This window comes from Macaca mulatta, chromosome 7, assembly GCF_049350105.2.
Source record: "Macaca mulatta isolate MMU2019108-1 chromosome 7, T2T-MMU8v2.0, whole genome shotgun sequence".
Classification (NCBI taxonomy): domain Eukaryota; kingdom Metazoa; phylum Chordata; class Mammalia; order Primates; family Cercopithecidae; genus Macaca; species Macaca mulatta.
The window spans coordinates 167,826,704-167,841,514 of NC_133412.1; the positions used below are offsets into that span (position 1 = coordinate 167,826,704).

General features: G+C 48.8%; 1 protein-coding gene and 1 long non-coding RNA gene across 9 annotated transcripts; one reads left to right on the top strand and one right to left on the bottom strand.

Moving 5' to 3' along the window:
* Positions 1-2,353: 2,353 nt before the first annotated feature.
* Positions 2,354-4,881, bottom strand: LOC114679634 (uncharacterized). Its single transcript, XR_003731696.2, has 2 exons — positions 4,741-4,881; positions 2,354-2,761 (listed from the first exon to the last, which is right to left on the bottom strand). It is a non-coding gene; the product is annotated as an uncharacterized LOC114679634 (long non-coding RNA).
* Positions 4,882-5,563: 682 nt separating this feature from the next.
* On the top strand, positions 5,564-14,400 carry SERPINA4 (serpin family A member 4). 8 transcript variants are annotated; one of them, XM_077941658.1, is made up of 7 exons: positions 5,576-5,677; positions 6,473-6,577; positions 7,135-7,287; positions 7,625-8,290; positions 11,147-11,420; positions 12,304-12,463; positions 13,889-14,400. In XM_077941658.1, the coding sequence occupies exons 4-7, from the start codon at positions 7,642-7,644 to the stop codon at positions 14,087-14,089; spliced, it is 1,284 nt and encodes a 427-aa protein (XP_077797784.1). In that variant the 5' UTR covers positions 5,576-5,677; positions 6,473-6,577; positions 7,135-7,287; positions 7,625-7,641; the 3' UTR covers positions 14,090-14,400. The 8 variants fall into 8 exon arrangements, with proteins under 8 accessions (XP_001099759.2, XP_001099563.2, XP_077797784.1 ...); XM_077941655.1 differs by lacking the exon at positions 7,135-7,287 and having other exon boundaries at positions 5,602-5,677; XM_077941656.1 differs by lacking the exon at positions 7,135-7,287 and having other exon boundaries at positions 5,630-5,839.
* Positions 14,401-14,811: the final 411 nt, after the last annotated feature.

The following is a 14,811-nucleotide window of genomic DNA, read 5'->3' on the forward strand; positions in this document are numbered from 1 at the left end:
TTGGTTTTCTGGTTCCTTCTCATTTGGGTAGGCTCCGTCAGAGGGAAGGTCTAGGGCTGAAGGCTGTTGTTCAGATTCTTTTGTTCCACACTGTGTTCCCTTGATGTAGTACTCTCCCCCTTTTCCTATGGATGTGGCTTCCTGCGAGCCAAGCTGCAGTGATATCTTTCTTCCGAGTCTAGCCACCCAGCAAGTCTGCCCGGCTCCAGGCTGGTACTGGGGGTTGTCTGCACAGAGTCCTGTGATGTGAACCGTCTGTGGGTCTCAGTCATGGATACCAGCGCCTGTTTTGGTGGAGGTGGCAGGGGTATGAAATGGACTCTGTGAGGATGTTTAGCTTTGGTGGTTTAATGTTCTATTTTTGTATTGGTTGGCCTTCTGCCAGGAGCTGGTGCTTTCCAGAGAGCATCAGTTGTGGTAGTATGGAAAGGAACTGGTCGTGGTGGGGTTCTAGAACTCCCAAGAGTATATGTTCTCTGTTTTCAGCTATTAGGGTGGATAGGGAAGCTCCATCGAGGGGCAGGGCTAGGTGTGTCTGAGCTCTGACTTTCCTTGGGTGGACCTTGTTATGGCTGCTGTGTGGGATGGGAGTGAGGTTCCCATGTCAATGGAGTTGTGTACCTAGGAGGATTACGGCTGCCTCTACTGAGTCATGCAGGTGGTCAGCAAAGTGGGGGAAAGCCAGCAGTCACAGGCCTCACCCAGCTCCCAAACAATCTGAAGGGCCAGTCTCACTCCCACCATGCCCCTGCTAATAGCCCTGAGTCTGTTTCCAGGCAGTGGGCGAGCAGGGCTTGAGAACTTGCCCCAGGTTACCCACCTCCCAACCGTGAAAGAACAGGGCTTTGGTTCTTCCCCTACCTGTGGAGTCTGCACACTGGATTTGCACCCTTCCCTGACTTCTGGCCAGGAAGCTTCTTGCCCTCTTCAAGTTGTTACAAATTTCAGCTGGAGACTTCCTTCTCCCTGTGGCATTTTCCCCCACACCTCTGGCCACTCTCCCGAAGGGCTCCTGTGGTGCCAGGCAGGAATAGCCTGCTTGGGGATCCAGCAAGCTCCCAGGGCCTTTCCCACTGCTTTCTCTACCCCTGTATTTCTCTTGGCTCTCTAAATTGACTCAACTCCAGGTAAGGTCAGAAACTTCTCCCACAAACTACGCCTCCATTTTCCCCAGTAGGGATATGTGTTTCATAGCGGAGGGTCTCCCTTTCCCATTTCCGCAGTTTGGGTGCTCACAGTATTTGGGGTGTCTCCCGGTTCTGCAGGGGCAGTCCACTTCCTTCAGAGGGTCTGTGTGTCCTCTCAGGATTCCTGGTTTGTTCTTGAAGTCATTTTGGCACTAAAATTCACCCTGCAAGCCTCCGCATGCTGCTCTGTCCATCCGAGTCACAGCTGCAATCTAGTCTTGCCTCCCATCCACCAGGATGATCCTGAATGAAGTCTAATTATTGTTTTTTATTCAACAGACCCTAACATAGGACTTGTTCTATGCTAAGCAATGTGCTAAGCTATGAAAGTTAGAGGGAAAGACACAAATTCAGGAAGAAAAGGAATAAAACACTTTCCTTGCTTCCTAAAAGCCCATAGTCCAACAGGGACATCACATGTGGTGGTCTGAAAGCATATCCACCTTAAAGATGACTCTAGTCTCAGCTCCTGTCCAACTGCAACCTCATAAGACACCCTGAGCAAAAACCACCCAGCTGAGCCCAATCAACTCCCAGAACTGTAGAGATAGCAATAATAATGACAAACAACTGCCGTTGTTTTATGCCACTAAATTTGGGGTGGCTTGTTTCCCAGCCATACATAACTAGGACATATGGGTATCCTGTGTATCCATGTATCTAAACGCCAAATAGAAAATGATGAGTTTAAGAGAGGGACAGAGAATTAGATGTAGAGTTCCTAGAGAGTCTAAACAGCCCACCTACACCTTTTAGCATTTCCAGACAAGCATCAAGCCCCAGTCCCCTGAGCCTCTCTAACTTCAGGGATACATATTGTGTTGCATGAGTGTTTTGTTGAAGCCCTGCACTCTTAAGATAACATGGGAGAAGCACTTCCCTCTTTCCTCTTTGTAATTCCTTCTCAGTCCCCACCTCTCACCACTTTTCAGTCCTCTTTCACATAAGTAAAGCATTTAAGAATCATTAAGAATCAAACCTGTTCTTGACAACCTACTCTGGAATTTTTGCATGGAGCTCTCTTTGGACTATACCATCTATAGTCTTTGTGCCTCCATCCAAACCAAGACTGGAAGAGCTTTGTTGTTGCTGTTCTGTATGAGCACATACCCATTTCTTACAAGACTGGAAGGAAACCAATTATATCTAGTCATAAGCTGAACACCAGGTTTGCAAATGATTTTATTTTCTTCTACAGATTTTTTTATTTTCCCACATTTTTCATGATGACTATTATTATTACATTGCCCATCAAATTCAAAACAAGGACAGCCTTTTTAAGCCAGATTAAATTCCTGGCTCCATTTGGAATCCAGGGAATGGGAAGGGGTTTGGGAGCAGTTAGCAGGAGGGCAGCATAAGTGGAGCCTGTGCTGGAATGGGAGACCAAGACAGCCATTGAGAAAGGGCTGGGCTATGATTTAGGATGCAGTGGAGCAGAGGAGAGTGTCAGGGAGTGCGATTCATGCCTACAGCACAGTTCAGGCAGCTTCTGGGATGCTGGAAAAACTGGCTTCCTGCCGGAGACATCAATGGTGTCACAGCAGCTGCCCCACCTGGTCCAGTGGTATTTCCTAGGGGCAAAGAGAGACAGTCAAGCCCTCTTCTTCCCCACATCCACCCTGGCCTTCCTGATCAGGCAACTGATCCCCGCTTCCTTAAACCAGTACTTGCCGAGAGTGTTGCAGATTTTAGGATCTTGCCACTGGAACACCTGAGCAGCACCTTTGAGCGGGGCCTTTGGCATCTCTTCATTCATTCATTCTTCATTCATTCATTCATTAATTCATTCAATGACTGGCTTCTGTTACGCATCTTCTATAGGCCAGGCCTGTTCTGATGTGCCCAGGTATGACTGTGGCACAATTCATTGTCCTCTGGGACCTTACGGATGATTAACAAGAAACTCTTGGCCTTCAAGATGTGATAGGCGAGGGTTCAACAATCCTGAAGCCTTCCCAGAGACCTTAAGACAAGAAGCAGCCAGACTGCTAGGCAGGACTGAGCCTGGAGCTAGCGACTGAGCCCAGCCTGCAGCCACACCAATGGCAGTCATTCCCTCCTTCTCCTGCAGGGTCCAAGTCAGTGGCTCCCATTACATGCCTGAGAGTTCTTTCCACCTTTCTTTTATATGGGCCTGCTCTTTGCAGGAAAAAATAACTGCCCTAGCCCACAGGGACTGCACAGACTTCATGGGATTCAAGAATCTCCCTAAATTGTAAAACATGCATCTGTGCATATTTCAGGGAGAGTTCAAAACTTTCTTGAGATAATCAGGACCACAACTCCAAAAAAGTTTAACGACATGGTTTCAGCCATGTGTACACCTTTGGGGATAAATGAGTAATGTACAACCCATCTGGAATAATACGACGGACTAACTCACGCTTCCACTGCACTCACTATGGCCAGATGCTATTCTAGGACTTTACAGATGTAAGTTTGCTGACTCTTCTTGACAACCCTGAGGTTTAGGGGCAATTATTACCCACAGTTTACAGATGAGGACACTGAGGCAGAATTAGGTAACTTAAGTAGTGGTGGAGTCCAGATTCAACACAGACAGTCTGGCTGTCCACCACTGCTGGGATGGGAAGGGAAGAAGGTAGCACCCATTGAGGCTGATGTGGGGCTCGGAAGGTTTGAGGGTGCTGCCTCTGCCCTTCATATCAGTTTTTCTGATTAGTGATTATTGCCTCTCATTTGGCAGGTGAAAACCTGAGGTTCGGAGAGGTGGAGTGACTTGCCTGAAGTCACACATCTCAGCAGTGAGGGAGCCTGTCTGATGCCAAAGCCCAACCTCTGTCCAGAGCGTCCCAGGGGCAGGCACTAGGAACTAAAGGGCAGTGACTGTGTGCTCATGGCAGGGACAAGCTGTCCATCCCCTGGGCTGCAGCCAAGTACATACTAACCTCTGGAATCTGTGGCATCAGCCCCTAACTCACTGAAGAAGCAAGACTAAAAGAGCAAAACCCCAGACTGTAGACCATTGTAAGGGGAATGATGTATTTTCATATCCATCAGAGCAAAAGTTCATGGCCATCTTTCACTCACTGACTCACTCAGTCAACATCCATAGAGCATGTCTCTTGCACCACATTCTGCTCTAGTGCATGGTACAGCAGGGAGCAAAGTAGGAGCTGCTATTCTGGTGTCAGGAAAGGTCTGTCCACATGGAGAAGCAGCAGGTGCTGGGAAGGAACATGAGCTTCATGTTCAATGGCCCCAGTGCAGACTCTGACTCTGGAATCTGAGCTAACAATGTCTTCAGGCTTACATTGTCTCATTTATAAATGGGCCACGCATAGTACTCCTAGAGTGTGTAGGCAAGAGAAAGACAGAGATGAGTGAGGGAAAGCGAGAATCCACTGAGGCAGTAGCTCTCACTCTGCCTGACCCGCCAGCTTCCTCTCTTGTCCTGGTGTTGACCCATTTTGGACCTCAGGCCAGCTGGTTCCAGGGCTGTGCTTGTGCTTGCTCTGCCATCCCACGTGTCTCCATCGCTCAGGGATCCCAGCCCACTGTGCTGCTCAGTGGTATATATTCCACTTACCTTAAGGCCCAGCAAGCTGGAAACACACCCAGAAAGTCTGCTAGAGGATGCCTGAATGGTCATGGTCATCTCAGTCAGGACACCCAGGGCCACTTTGCTCCCTGCAGTCCTTCCCCACATGGTGTGAGAAATGGCTGCCCCAGGAGAGTATAAAGGTGCAAATGTGCAGAGGTTTGATTACTGGGGAGAGAACAATTCCATGGCTGAAGAAGAAAAATGCAAGTTGAATTCCTGGCCAAAAGAGGTTCCTGGTCCCACCCCATGCCACCCTTGCCCTGGGATGTACTGTCCTTATGGTATGACCTATGAGATCCCAGTGGACTCTATCCTCAGAAATCACAGAGTCCAGGATTGCAAACTGGAGGCCCTGCTGCAAGGCCCCGCCCACAAGTGGGTCTTGCCTGGCCTGTAGAGAGCTGGCTGTCTCCCCACATCCCCACCATTCCCCACCGTGGCACCATGGAGTCTTCCTTAGCTGGTCTATGAAGGCGCTGGAGCTTGCTGCCCTGTATGATCCAGCCCCTCATGTTGTAGGCGGGAGGTGGATGACTGAAGCTCAGAGAGGGAGTAAATGAGCTCAACTTCACACAGCCAGTGAGGGGCCGGGTGGAGACCAGACCTTCCAAGGGGTTCCCCGGGCCCTCAGGGAGCACCAAGCACCAGGCGAACCTCCATGCACTGTACAAACATGAAGAAGTGAACCCTCTTGGGGTTCCCCAGGTGGGAAGTGGGGTGTCTTCTTGGGAGGGGGTGAAGTAACTTCTGGTGAGTTTTCCTTGTCTAGGCAGTGCTGTGCCCGTGGCCTGTTTGTTAATAATTACCTGGTTGGGAGACAGTGGGTGGTACTGAGAAGGCCTGGTTTGACCAGTCCTCCTGGGCTTGACAAGACAGAGCTGAGACAGCTACCCAGGGGGTCCACTCCAGGACAGACTGTGCCGTGAGTAACCCTCTGAGACAATGGAGACGAGAGAGCCTCTAGAGGGAGGGTGACAAACTGTTCTGTTTTGCTCAAGACTGAAAATTCTTCTAGGACATACTTTCAGTGCTAAAACCAGGAAAGTCCCAGGCAAGCTGGGACACTTGGTCACTCTTGCTAGAGGTGAGAAATACTCAGGCTAGAAAGCCCCCGACCTCAGATCTATGGGCACTGGTGGGTGACTGTGCCTGGAGACCCAGAAAAGCCTCCCCCAGGGACACACAGCTGGTACAGGGCAGCGCTGACTGGGGGCCAAGGTCTTCTGGCTCCCAATCCAGGTGATCTTGGGGAGTTCATGCCGGAGGGGAGGTGTGTCTGTGAGTGATGCGGTCCTGTGTATGTTTCTAAATGATCCCTGCAACTGCTGAGTGGAGAACAGAGAGCAGAAAGACTAGGAAGCTTTCTGCAAGGGTCTAGGTCAGGGGTCAACAAACCACAGCTTGTAGGTCAAATCTGGCCCACCGCCCATGAGCTAAGAATGCAAGATATAAAATATAAATATAAAATATAAGTGATAAGTATAGAAGGTAAATATACAAAGGGTTGAAAAATCAATAGAGGAACAACATTTTGTGACATAGGAAAATAATATGAAATTCACATTTCAGTGTCCATAAGTGAAGTTTCACTGAAACACAGCCACGCCTGTTCATGCATGTCTGAGACTGTTTCCAGCTGCCACAGCAGAGTTGAGTAGTGGCAGCAGAGACTGTGTGGTCTGCAAAACCACAGATATTACTATCTGGCGCTTTGCAGAAAAAGTTTTCCGAGCCCTGGTTGAGGATCATAGCAGTGGAGCGGGGGAGAGGCTGAAGAACCTACAGGAAAGTCTAGGAGTTGGAGACCAGCTTGGGCAGCATGGTGAGCCCCTGACTCTACAAAAATTTAGCTGGGTGTGGCTGTGCACGCCTGTGGTTACAGCTACTTGGAAGGCTGAAGTGGGAGGATCACTGGAGCTCAGGAAGTCAAGGCTGCAGTGAGCCATGATTACACCATTGCACTCCAGCTTGGGTGACAGAGTGAGACCCTGTCTCAAAAAATAAAATAAAATAAAATAAATCCAACCCTGCAGACCATGGAAGTGGATTAAATGGATTGTGGGTGGATAGAAGGCTAGAGGCTTTTTGGCCTGACAACCAGATACTGGTGGGACCATTTGATGGGGCAGGAGCAGATGTGGGGGAGAAACTGGAGCATCCTGTCTTGGACAGATGTTCATTATGAAAAGGGTACCAATTCTATCCCCGCAACTTTGTCCTGATCCTCACTTTAATAAGTGAGGACACTTATTAAACATCCATGTCCTCATCTGTACGGGGTAACAATACAAAGACCAGTTCTACTGATCTCTACAGGAGTGGGAGGGTCTAACTAAATGGCATGAAAGTGGTTTGTAAACGATATAAAGCACTCCACAGATGTTTGTGGAGCAGACACTGAAATAAACTCTGATGATTGCCATCCTCTGTGCAAAATCACTGTGCTAATGAAATCAACTCATCTGAAAGAGAAGTGTGGGGGAAGCAGCACCTGAGTCTGGGGATGTGGGTTCTGGCTAGGATATTTGTCAGGTAGGTGACTTGGGTGAGTCACTTTGGGAGTCTTTGTTTCCTGCTCTGTTGGGTGAGAATGGAGTCTAGTGCTGTGCAGAGCTCACACAGGTGGGAAGCACAATGACATGATGGATGCGAGGAGTGTGCCTTGTATGTCTAAAGCATTGCCATCCAATAGTGTTGCTGTCACCATACATGTGGAAGGTGGTGGGCGTTACATTGCCTTTCACAAGCTCATCTGCAGGAGTTGAGGGTGTCACTCACGATCTCTGGGTGCTGGCCCACTGCCCGCCTTCTCAGCAGGCCCAGGTGTTCTGCTGGGGGAATTTCCTGGGCATTCTCTTCCCTCCCATAGGCTTGAGAGTGCAGAGGATGCATCTTATCGACTACCTGCTCCTCCTGCTGATTGGACTACTGGCCCTTTCTCATGGCCAGCTGCACGTTGAGCATGATGGTGAGAGTTGCAGTAACAGCTCCCACCAGCAGATTCTGGAGACAGGTGAGGGCTCCCCCAGCCTCAAGATCGCCCCTGCCAATGCTGACTTTGCCTTCCGCTTCTACTACCTGATCGCTTCGGAGACCCCGGGGAAGAACATCTTTTTCTCCCCCCTGAGCATCTCGGCCGCCTACGCTATGCTTTCCCTGGGGGCCTGCTCACACAGCCGCAGTCAGATCCTCGAGGGCCTGGGCTTCAACCTCACGGAGCTGTCTGAGTCCGACATCCACAGGGGCTTCCAGCACCTCCTGCACACTATCAGCCTCCCCGGTCATGGGCTGGAAACACGCGTGGGCAGTGCTCTGTTCCTGAGCCACAACCTGAAGTTCCTTGCAAAATTCCTGAATGACACCACGGCCTTCTATGAGGCCAAACTCTTCCACACCAACTTCTACGACACTGTGGGCACAATCCAGCTTATCAACGACCACATCAAGAAGGAAACTCGAGGGAAGATTGTGGATTTGGTCAGTGAGCTCAAGAAGGACGTCTTGATGGTGCTGGTGAATTACATTTACTTCAAAGGTGAGAGTCAGATCATTGGTGTGTGCTAAATCCACACCCCTACCTCCAACCCCCTAATTTGTTGACTGGTTCAATATATTTTTACAAAAGGGTAAGTAAAAAGGTTGTGTTTGATAGAGTTAAGCAGCCCTCAGAAAATGCAATGTTAGAATGTTGTATGTTGAAGACTCTGTAGTATTGAGGTTTCCATTCCTTCCTATCTTTAGACATATTTTCTTATTTATTTTCTTAATAAAAGTAATGTACAAAATGCATTCTAGCCAGTGATCATGAGTTGAATTGCTGGATTCATATCTGAGCTCAGCCTCTACCAACAGTGCAAACAGGTCAGCTTGTTTGCTCAAAGCAGGGATAAGACGAATCTCTACTTCAAAAGTTGGCTTTGAGGATCAAATGATTAACCCATGTGTATACTCCTTATAAAAGGATCTAAAGAGATGGACAAACTACAGCTCCTGGGCCAAATGTGTTCAGCCACTGGTTTTGCAAATAAAGTTTTATTGGCACACAGCCAGGCCCATTCATTTATGTATTGTCTGTGGCTGATTTTGTGCTACAATGGCAGATTGATTCATTACTGCAGAGATGGAATGATCTGCAGTGCCTAAAACAGTTAATATCTCTATAAACTTTTTTGTTTGTTGACCCCTGACCATTTTATGTACTCAGTAAATAGCAACTATAATTCATGTAATGATAACAATGCTCATTTTGAAGCTTTACAAATACGTAAAACCATAAAGGAGAAAGTAGACATAATCTCTAGTCCTACCACTCAGAGGCAACAAATGTTAATGTTTTAGCATCTTTTCTTCACCTTCCATTCACACACATATATGTCCACACAGTTGATATCACAGTGTGCGAACAATTTTGTACAGTGTGGATTAGTCAGGGTTTCATCAGAGAAGGAGAGCCATCTCAAGTCAATGGTAAGGAGATTGTTCTAGGAATTAGGCCCCACACAACTGTGGCTGGGAAAGTGAAGGTCTAGAGGAAAGAAGAGTTGGGAGGACAGAGAGAAAGTTGCCGATGCAAGCGGACAAGTCAGAGCTTGTAGGGGAATCTATATGCCAGGCTCATCCAGCCATCAGAGTGCCGCCATGGAGGGGAGCATCACTGCGTAGTTTCTGGTGGTAGCCTGGGGCTGCTGTTGTTTAGTGGGGTTAGAGTTGGGAAAAGGAGCTTGGAAACAAGCAGGGGCAAACTGGAGCACACAAAGCACTGCTGAGTCTGACCATCGTCATATCTGACCACCAGGGCCTTCAGAGAGCAATTTACTTTGAAATCTCACAGTTCTAACCAGCTTGAACCCAGAATTTACAGGGAATAAAATTCTAGGGAGCAACTCCCAGCCTAATGATTCAGCCAAATTAGTTATTCCATGTAATTTGCATGTGGAATTTTCATGCACTATTGAAAACTTTTTTTAAAAAACTTTGTTTTGAGGCTGGGCGTAGTGGCTCACACCTATAATTCTAGCACTTTGGGAGGCCAAGGCAGGCATATCTTAAAATCAGGAGTTCAAGACCAGCCTGGCCAGCATGGCAAAACCCTGTCTCTACTAATAATACAAAAAAAAAAAAAAAAAAAAATTAGCCAGGCTTCATGGCACATGCCTGTAATCCCAGCTACTCAGGAGGCTGAGGCAGGAGAATCGCTTGAACCCAGGAGGTGGAGGTTGCTGAGATTGCAACACTGCACTCTGGCCTGGGCGACAGAAAGAGACTCCATCTCCAAAAAAGAAACTTTGCTTTGAAATAACAAAACTTTTAAACTTAAAAAAAAAATTAACTAAGGAAGGAAGAGAAACAGTAGTACGGGTTTCACTGTCAGGAAGACATTGATTATAATCCCAGATCCCTTGCTTTTCCCTGGACGAAAATTCCTGGCATGGAGACCTCAGTCCATTCACCCTACCTGCCACCACCTCATTGCACATCGCCTGCTGTCCTTGCTTCCCTCCTCACACTGCATGGCCATCATTGTGGTCACTTCCTTGCAAACACTCTGAAGTCTTAACTTCCTTGGTTTTCCTTCCCTCTATCATACTTACCCTCCAAAACTGCAAACCTGCTTAAACCTAAAGGTCTAACTCGTCTACATCTGCACCCAGCAGCTGAATGTGGTTGAAGAAAAACATCCAACTAGACTGATGGTCTCATTTGATATTTGTGAATGTAAATCTTCATTGATCTCTCTACACTGTCCAACAATCCCACTTACATATCTTATATATCTCTACTCTCCAAAACTACTAAAATAACAGATTCATCCTTCTCAAATGTCCTCCCCACTCACGACTTTCACTTAAAAATCTTGTCTCACTCGTCATTGAGAAAATAGAATCAGTTAAACAGGAAATCTCTCATCCTCTCATCTCTAAATCTACTCACCTCCAAATCTTCTCACCTCCAAATCTACTCACCTCCCTGCATTTGAACCCACAAGCTCAGACGTCCTCCTCTCATCATGGCAGTAGTGACCCACCTCTCAGGGAAGGCCAACCCCTCTGCTCACACTCTGCTATCTCCTCTCTCCTTCTCAAGGATGCTTACCTAACAATGAACCCCTCTTTCCAGCATCCCTGGTTTCTTCTCTATCAATCCTATTCACATATTAGAAAATGAACATCCTCTGCTATCTCTCATTTTAAAATTTAAATGAGGCCTAAGGGATCCATTCCCCAGGCATGTCAGGTTTTGAATGGTCAAAATGGGACACCTTGATGAGCTCATAGGGCAGGATCTGGAGCTACTCTTTCAGTAGCTCGGAACACCAGGTGGCCTTCCCTGGCTGGAGGACTGACTCTGTGGCCCACAGATGTCCTGTACCTTCTTTTCATCTTCCCTTCAGCCCTGTGGGAGAAACCATTCATTTCCTCGAGGACCACTCCCAAAGACTTCTATGTTGATGAGAATACAACAGTCCAGGTGCCCATGATGCTGCAGGACCAGGAGCACCACTGGTATCTTCATGACAGATACTTGCCCTGCTCAGTGCTACGGATGGATTACAAAGGAGACGCAACTGTGTTTTTCATTCTCCCTAACGAAGGCAAAATGAGGGAGATTGAAGAGGTTTTGACTCCAGAGATGCTAATGAGGTGGAACAACTTGTTGCAGAAGAGGTAATCAGTGTGCTATGGGGGCTGAATCTACAGTACTATCCATCAAATATACCTTTCTAATGAAAGACAGTGCCCCAAAATAGGGAGTGATTGCCAATTATGAGAGAATTCTCACTTGCTCTGAGACCTTCCATGGGCTTCTGTTAAATGATGAACTCTCCTATTATATTTAAAATATGACTTCTCCCTCGTTAGGGAAAAAAGAACCACAGTAGGAGTTCAGAGTCCTGGTTCTAGACATAGCTCTTCCACTGCACAAGACTTGGGTCAAGTGACTCTGACTCTTGGGGGGTTACCTCTGTGCAATGAAGAGGTAGCCCCTCTGGCCCAGAAGGTTGACTAAGCTGCCATGGCGCGATTCAAAAAAACTCCATCCACCCACCCAAGGAATTAACAGGAAGGCTTCCCATCATGCCGGCTATGATTGGAAAAAGTCTTCAACCATATATAAGAAAAGCATCCTAGCCCAAGGGCACATGTGAATAGAAAAATCACACAACTTTCATGGTAGAGGGAATCCAATACAAAGAAATTAGCTGGTTCACAAAGAATAAAACCCACAGGGCTGTAACAGAGGCAAGGGCAAAGCTGCCACCTGGCGGGACTTACATCTGTCTCCCTGGGCACCTGAACACCCACAGAAAACAACCTCTGAAGAGGGGCTACCACGGACAGGAGATCCCACAGACGGCAGGCCCTGAGGACAAAGGAACCTGGCCTTTCAACACCCGTTTGTGGGAGGTAGTCTGAGCCAAAGCTGTTTGTGGGGATAGAACTCAGATGGAATACAGCCAGCTAAAGAGGGCCACCAAGGAGGGCTATGCCCAGCAGGAATCCTGGCTTGTTCATTAATCTAATGTTTTAACCCAATGCCCCTTTTCAGGAATTTTTACAAGAAGCTAGAGTTGCATTTCCCCAAGTTCTCCATTTCTGGCTCCTATGTATTAGATCAGATTTTGCCCAGGCTGGGCTTCGTGGATCTGTTCTCCAAGTGGGCTGACTTATCTGGCATCACCAAACAGCGAAAACTGGAGGCATCCAAAGTAAGTCATCAACCCCTAGAGAACTCGGTGGGGCACTTGTGCCCATGGGAGTTGCCAGGTGATGGGGCTCCCAAGCTGCCCCATGGAGTCTCAGAGCCTGAGTGTGTTCAGTCATCTACAGACATCAGCATCCACCAATTAGCCAGCCCTGGACGTGGTGCTCGGTGCTGGGATATAGTGTCAAATCAGCCCCCCAACTCAGACAGCTCTCCCAGACGAGTCAGAGATACAACGTCTTCATAGAGAGATACATGCAATGATAGAAAATGGAGGCAGGGCCGGGCGTGATAACTCACACCTGTAATCCCAGCACTTTGGGAGGCAGAGGCGAGCAGATCACTTGAGGTCAGGAGTTCGAGACCAGTCTGGCCAAAATGGTGAAACTCCAACTCTACTAAAAATACAAAAATTAGCCTGGTGTGGTGGCAGGTGGTGGGCACCTGTAATCCCAGCTACTCAGGAGGCTGAGGTAGGAGAATCACTTGAGGCTGGGAGGTGGAGGTTGCAATGTGTCCAGAGATCAGGCCACTGCACTGCAGCCTGGGTGACAGAGTGAATGAGACTCCATCTCAAAAAACAATAATAATAATAAATAAAGAAAAAAAAAGGAGGAAACAGAGAGGAGAGACACAGCTGAGGCTGCATTGGGTGCATCTGTATGAGGGAGACTTCGTAGATGAGAGAAAGAGACTCAAGACTTCTGCTAAGGCCGGGCGCGGTGGCTCAAGCCTGTAATCCCAGCACTTTGGGAGGCCGAGACAGGCGGATCACGAGGTCAGGAGATCGAGACCATCCTGGCTAACACGGTGAAACCCCGTCTCTACTAAAAAATAGAAAAAACTAGCCGGGTGAGGTGGCGGGCGCCTGTAGTCCCAGCTGCTCGGGAGGCTGAGGCAGGAGAATGGCGGGAACCCGGGAGGCGGAGCTTGCAGTGAGCTAAGATCCAGCCACTGCACTCCAGCCTGGGCGACAGAGAGAGACTCCGTCTCAAAAAAAAAAAAAAAAAAAAAAAAAAAGACTTCTGCTAAGAAAAGTGCGCGAGGGGGTAGAGCCTTGGGTTTGAGCTGAATTCTGGTTCTTCCTCTTATGTTATTGAAGGGGTACTAGTTTCTGAATTTATATTCCTCACTTTTAAAATGCGCATCATACTGCTGACCTCATAGGATGGCTATGAAGATCAAATAAGATGCATGCAAAGCCCCGAGCACAGAGCAAGCATTTAATGAGAGCTGCCGTGACTGTGTGTGGCAGGAGGTCTCCAGCTCAAAAATCCTCCCAAATGAAATTCTTACTGTGTTATCCCCAAGAAGTGACCTCGCAGGCTATAAAGGGCAATGTATTCCCTAGCAGTTTCTGACTCTCGCAGTCTTGTCCAGGCCCCCTCCCGTGCTGGCTTGGAGATAATGCTTGTGATTTTCCTCCCAGAGTTTCCACAAGGCCACCTTGGATGTGGATGAGGCTGGCACCGAGGCTGCAGCAGCCACCGGCTTTGCGGTCAAATTCTTCTCTGCCCAGACCAATCGCCATGTCCTGCGGTTCAACCGGCCCTTCCTTGTGGTGATCTTTTCCACCAGCACCCAGAGTGTCCTCTTTCTGGGCAAGGTCATCGACCCCACAAAACCATAGCCCTCCCAGGGCTGCTCATCTGTTCCGAGCAGGAGGATGCGGCAGGGGAGGGCTGGGTGTGAGTAGTTCTGTGTTTAGAGTAGGGGACGAGGAAGACGCCGAATGTCCAGGAGTCCAGGACAGCAGGTGCTGGCCCGTGGGGAGTGGGGAGCGGCACTGAGATGGGCAGGGCCTGGACATTCCACACCCTGGCGCTGTGCAGCCTCTGGCAGAGCATCCAACCTCTTGGAGCAAGTTTCTGCCTCTGGAAAGGGGGCGGGCCCTTTCTACAACAGGGTGGTTGTTCCGAGTAAACAACACGATGCCACGAAGACCCTGGTTCAGTGTCTCGTATGTGGTAGACACTCAATAAATGCATCCTCTGCCTGCCCCTCCGGGGTTTGCCCCAGACTCCCCTGGCAGACCTGGTCCCAGACACAAGGTATGAGGAGCTCCAAGTCCCACTCCAGCAGGTTACCCAGGTTTATGGGAAGGGGACAGGGTGTGGGCAGTCAGCTGCCTCAGGCAGGGCTAGTAGCTTGCTCCAGAGCAGGGGCTGAGAAAGCCACGGAAGGGCAGACACCACCAGGGCGGCTTCCACAGGGACCTGGTCAGAAGAGCCCAGTGAGGCACTGCCCCCTCCTGTGGCTACGGAGATGTGGCCCGTGGCTCTCCCAGGACAGTGGCTGTGGCCACAGAGCACATTGCAGACCCAGAGGCTCTCGCTTTTGCATCCAGGCTCT

What these genes read in the sequence shown, in the direction of transcription:
- SERPINA4 (XM_028851787.2), top strand. Translation starts at nt 7,402, where the DNA reads ATGCGAGGAGTGTGCCTTGTATGTCTAAAGCATTGCCATCCAATAGTG. An exon ending in GAATTACATTTACTTCAAAG is followed by an intron (nt 8,291 to 11,146) that starts GTGAGAGTCAGA and finishes TCTTCCCTTCAG; the next exon opens with CCCTGTGGGAGAAACCATTC. An exon ending in GAAAACTGGAGGCATCCAAA is followed by an intron (nt 12,464 to 13,888) that starts GTAAGTCATCAA and finishes TTTTCCTCCCAG; the next exon opens with AGTTTCCACAAGGCCACCTT.